Here is a 5,913-nt window from a genome sequence, read left to right on the forward strand (position 1 = left end):
CGGTCGAGTGGTGGTCGAGTGACTGGTCGAGTGGTACCTGAAATGGAGCTTCAACCCAGAAATAGAAGATTCGAGTACAACAACCTCACAAGCGTATAAAAGAACTTAATCTTAGACTAATATGGATCCTAAATGTCACAAAAACACACTCAAATGGGCAACGGCGCCAAATTGAAACAAGTTTATTTTGTGGTGTGAATGATGATGTATGCAATGGTGAGATATGAATGGAATGATGGATGGGTGTTTCAATTCCCCTTATGCTATTGCAGTACAAGAGGTATCAATCCTAAATGAGTGTTTGTGAACAATTAAGATATGCATATGAATCTAAGTTAAGACAAATGTAAAGATTGTTTGTCACTAACAATCCTAGGAAGAAAATGTAAAATGCAGAAAATAAACTACAAGAACTAACAACTAGATGCAAATGAAACTGAATGATTGAAACAGTGATAAAGCAAGAACAGAAACAGAGACTACTACTAATGAACTAATGCAAGATAATTAATGAACTGAAAACTAAATGTATGCAACTGGAATGAAACAGGAATGAAACAAGACAAACACAAATCATAGACACAGAGTTCTGGGGATGAACTCGAGCAGCACTCGACCGAGTGTAGGTCGAGTGGGTGGTCGAGCTAGACTAGACGCAGAAACAGAGCAATGCAATAAAAACAGAGTAATGCTAAATCCAATCAAACAACAAGCAAGCAACAGGATTAAGACTAAGATTTCAATAAACAAAGAAGGTCCTGAGGATGGATTCATGGGATGGACTAATCATTGTGGTTATCTAACTTGGTCAACAAATCTCAAGCAAACTTTGAGCTAACCTCTAGACATATTAATCTAAGACAAGTTTCTCCCACTCTCATGGTCAAGAAACAATCAAACCTATGCAATTCTAGACTTGTTCTCACACAGTAAAGAATCTACACAAGCAGGCATTAAGCAATACATCTCAAACCAAACAAGACCTCTAATCTCTTAGCAAGCCTAATGGTAAGCTCTAGATCTAGCCTTATCTATGCTTCCTAAACATTGGTGTGATGCTAAGAAGCTTGAAATCAGACTCTACCCTCTCAGATATAGAATCAGCATTAAGATCATCTACCCTAGAAGAGATCTACAACAATCAAGCTTGACCAAGTCACACAAACCACAAGATCAATCCATCCTAACCCATCCTCAAGATCCTAAGGAAACTACTCACAACAATACATGGTGATCAAAGTCAAAAACCCAGAAAATATTGAAACTTGCATTATTAGAAAGATTAAACAAAGATCTTCAATATTGATGAAAGGATGAAACTCAAATTCTCAATATCTTGAAAGTTATAGAACCAACAAAATATAAGAATCTAGTCTTCTTTTTTAAGGAAGTACAAGATCTTAAAAATAAAAATGCAAAAGGAATAAAACTAAAAAAGGTAAAAACTAGGTTTAGGGAATATCTAAAAAGTTGCACACTTTGGTGGCTGCAGGTACAAGGCCTTATATAGGTGAGGAGGTGGAAGCCCTAAAAATAGAAAAAGTCAAAGTAGTCAACGGCTCGGTCAACTCGACCAGTGCTCGGTCGAGTCCATGGTCGAGCTGGCTTCTCTCGTGCACACTCCACTCGGTCGAGTCCATCTACCCACTCGGTCGAGTCCTTCGTCGAGTTGGACTCTGGACCTTGGTTCTTCAGCCTTAACTCTCTTGCTTTCCCTTCAAGATTGCTTCACTTCTCCTCAGGATTGTTTCCATGCTCCTTAAGCTCCAAAATCACCTGTTTATGCATGAAAAGATGCAAATGCAATGCAACTATACTCTAATGCATGATTAGTCCTAAAGCTACACAATAATGGCCTAAATGGATAGCAAAAGATGCAAAAGTTGTGAATAAACTAAGGGAAAACAAGGTAAAATATATGAACATCAGTGTCAAACCAGGCTCTCGGAGCTTATTTAAGTCTGTAGAGTGCTTTCGTAAGACGACATACATGAGATGGTCTTTGTGCATCAACAAAGCCATGAGGCTGCAACATGAAGACTGATTCTTGTAGTTCTCCATGAAGAAAAGCATTTGAGACATCAAGTTGTTTTATCACCCAGTCTTTAGTTGTAGCAGCATCAAGAACCATACGTATAGTTGTAGTTCGTACAACAGGGCTGAAAGATAATCCAACCCTTCTTCTTAATCAAAGCCCTTGGCAACAATACGTGCTTTAAGTTTATCAACACACCCATCCGGTTTGAGTTTGGTTTTACCAACCCACTTGCATCCCAAAATGTTCATATCTTCTGTAGGCTCAACCGAATCCCAAGTATGCAACATGTGAATATTACTTATCTCATCATTAGCAGCATCGTTCCAACTGGGATGTTTTAAAGCTTCTATAATATTCTTCGGTTCGACAGGAGCAAATCTTGATGTGAGGAGAACATATCTAGTGTTAGGTTTATGAATTCCAGTTTTTGCTCTAGTAGTCATGGGATGAGTGTTGTTGTCGTTGTCTTGTTGCTCTTATTGCTCTTGTTTCTCTTGTTGTTCTTCTTGTTGTTCTTCGTCTGATGCAGAGTTATCTGTTTTATCAGTTGTAGAACTTTCACTCTCACTGAGAATGTGATTATTGTCTTACTCGACTGTCTCATTTAGAACCTGATTAGACACTTGCTGGACTGTTGTCTGACCTGTCGCATGATGAGGATAAACAGGTGGAGATGTTGTCTGCTCTGCAGGGGAATTTCTATTTGGAGTTACTGAAGCTGCTTGTCAAGCTTGAAGCAGAGGAGTTTAATAAGCAGGGATTAACAACTTGTACTGTTTGGTGAATGGAAAACAGTTTTCATCAAATACTACATGTCTTGATATGTAGACTTTACCCGTTGGAGGATATAGGCACCAGTATCCTTTATACTGAGTATGATACCCCATAAATACACATTGCAGAGATCTCAGATCGAACTTATGACTGACCATTAGTCTGAGACATGGATAACAGGCAGATCCAAACATGCTCAACATGTTGTAGTTCGATTTTTGATTAAACAGTAAGTCATAGGGACTGCAATTTTTTAGATTTGCAAAGGGAAGTTGATTAGAGATGAAGCTTGCTGTGAAGAAGGCTTCTACCCAGTGTTGGAGATCGAGGAGTATGACTATGAAACATCATTGATAGACAAAGCTCCACTAGATGTCTATGTTTTCTTTCAGCAATCCCATTTTGTTGAGGAGTGTAAGGACATGAGATTCTATGAATGATTCCATGTTCAGACAGATGTTGTTTAAAAAGATTGCTTGTAAACTCTCCACCTCCATCACTCTGAAAAACCTTGATCTTAGTCTTTAATTGATTCTCAACCATTGTTTGGAAAACTTTGAAGATTGCAATAAACTCAGATTTTGCTCGCATATGATAGAACCAAGTGAACCTTGAGAAATCATCCACAAAAACAACATAGTATTTAAATCCTTGATTTGATACAATTGGTGATGGTCCCCAAAGATCACAATGTATGCGATTTAGGGGACATAAAAATCAAGAATCCGAAGAAAAAAACTGAAGCCTACTATTCTTCCCCATCTGGCAAGGCTCACAAATGGAGGTGTTGATGCTCTTATTCAAAACGATCTCCTTGCTGTTCTTAAGTTGTTGAAGAATTTGAGAATTTGAATGTCCAAGTCTATGATGCCATGTATCATCGGAGGCTATACATTGACGGTTAGAGAACAAAGCTACAAATTCTTGATTCCCCAACACATATAACCCACTACTTCGAGGACCCTTTCCTACCACCTTCTGATTTGTTATATCAACAACACATACCTTGTTAGAATCAAACCAAACTCCACAAGGTAGATCATCACACAGTTTAGACACAAATATAAGAGACTTTTGCATAATTGGACATACAAGTACTTCATTTAACGAGAGTTTACTTGCAGTGGAAGCAATGGTAGTAGAGCCAACATGAGTTATAGGTAGAAATGTCACGTCTCCAACCTGAACTATGTCATTCCCATTGTATGTTGTTGCTGACTGCAGGTTTGTAGCAGAGGAAGTGACATGAGCTGTAGCTCCAAAGTCAGTGACCCAATCATTCCCGTCGGAGATTTGCAGAGAGGAGAACACTTGAGCTACATCAGGTCGTTGGTAGTTGTGGTCAAACCGATTCCAGCAGTCAGTCACAATATGTCCAGTTCGACCACCAATCTAACAGATTGGTTATTCTCCAGAGGCTTGAGGGTTGGATTGATGTTGAGAAAAGCCTCTGCCGCGTGAAGAGTAACCACCACGTCCTCTGTTCTGTCCTGAAGATCTTCCTCTACCACATTAGCCTCCTCTCGACTTATTGCCATAGCCATTTGGTTAAGTATGAAACGCAAGATGTGGAGTAACAGAGTCAGGAACACTGTATGATCGAAGCTTGGTGTCAAAGCTTTCGACTTTAGAGACCACATCACCAAAACTTGGCGGATAGAGCTTGCTCAGAGAGCTTTGAATGACAGTCGTGATTGGATCATAATCACAACCTAAGCCATTCAAGAACCCAGATATTTTCAGGGACTCATCAATGGGTTTGCCAATAGAGCTCAAGGCATCACAAATGGCTATAAACTCACGACAGTAAGCAGCAAAAGACATGTCTTTCTTTTCTAAAACCCATAGACTACGGCAAATAGTAAATTTCCTAGCAATGCTACTCTTATTGAAGTTCTCAGCTAAAAAAATCCAAACATCTCTAGAGGTAGTAATGTTGTGAACATACCCGAGGACTTCTTCGGACAGAGTACCAAATAGCCACGACCGAATGAGTTGATCTGTGCAGAACCAGGCTTCATACTGTGGATTTGGAACTTCCTCATTGTTTGTTGTTGAAGTGGTACGAGGTGGAGCTGTGACAGCACAATTCACGAACCCAATGAGTTTTTGACATGACAAAAGAGACTCAAACTGAGTTTTCCAAAGGAGATAGTTGGTATTGTTGAGCTTAATGGTGAGGGTACTAGTGACATGAATATTATCAGGAAAATGGTACGAAATAGCCATTTATGGACCTGTTAAGGTTTACAATGGCTCTGATACCATGAAGATAAAATGAGAACTTTGAGAAAACTTGATTCTTTATTATAATCTTAGGTTATGTTACACTCTTGGAATACAATGACTTATATAGAGACAGAAGGAAAATTCTAGAATAAGATGAGTCATTGTGACAGCTGTGGAGAACTAGTCATCATCCTTATCTTGCAAGACACCAAATTTGTTATGGAGCAGAGGAGTTTCATGTACAGTCAACTTTGTCTTCACTTGAGAGTGTTGACTAGACTTCAATGGGCTTCCTCTTTGTTGAACTGTTTTGTGGCCCATCTCATATATATCACTTATAAATGCTTAGAACCTTTTGGTTACTTATTCATCAAGCAGGTTTTTTTAATTTTTATCTTAAACTCACTTTTTATTTGTTTCCAAATCAATTATCTTTAGTTACATAAAAATATTGGTTTAATTGAAATTGTATCTATATCATCTACATCTACTTGTCATGTTCATAATCTTTTTGCTCATTTTAGCCATAGGACCCTAGACGTGGAGTCAGAGCCTACCCTTGACACATGCAGGTGAAGCACATACTTGTGTCCTCCAAATAATATAGTGAATATTCAGCCCTTTTTCCCTAAAAATTTCATTGATTCACCTGGTTAAAAGGTAGGATAATAATTCCAAGGGTCAAAGGTTCGAATCTTTTTTAGTTATCGGCTCTGCGTGGAGTCGAAAAATTAGATGTTACTTTACTCCCTTTCCGATTGCTAAGAAATTTTCATTCCCTTTCATGACTTCAGGTACAAGATAAATACATGGTCTATGTAACTATATTCATAATCACACACTCTTCAATAAAGTATGAATGGATTCACCTT

The 5,913-nt window shown here is 38.5% G+C and overlaps 1 protein-coding gene across 1 annotated transcript; it reads right to left on the reverse strand.

Moving 5' to 3' along the window:
- Positions 3,530-5,041, reverse strand: LOC104704503. Its single transcript, XM_010420578.1, has 2 exons — positions 4,391-5,041; positions 3,530-4,204 (listed from the first exon to the last, which is right to left on the reverse strand). The coding sequence occupies exons 1-2, from the start codon at positions 5,039-5,041 to the stop codon at positions 3,530-3,532; spliced, it is 1,326 nt and encodes a 441-aa protein (XP_010418880.1).

This window comes from Camelina sativa, chromosome 7 (assembly GCF_000633955.1).
Source record: "Camelina sativa cultivar DH55 chromosome 7, Cs, whole genome shotgun sequence".
NCBI classification, from domain to species: domain Eukaryota; kingdom Viridiplantae; phylum Streptophyta; class Magnoliopsida; order Brassicales; family Brassicaceae; genus Camelina; species Camelina sativa.

Bases quoted from the DNA above. Each gene is read 5' to 3' on its own strand.
- LOC104704503 (XM_010420578.1), bottom strand. From the start codon at position 5,041: ATGGCTATTTCGTACCATTTTCCTGATAATATTCATGTCACTAGTACC. The intron at 4,205-4,390 runs GTTACTCCACAT...CCAATCTGTTAG, and splicing joins CATACAGTGTTCCTGACTCT to ATTGGTGGTCGAACTGGACA.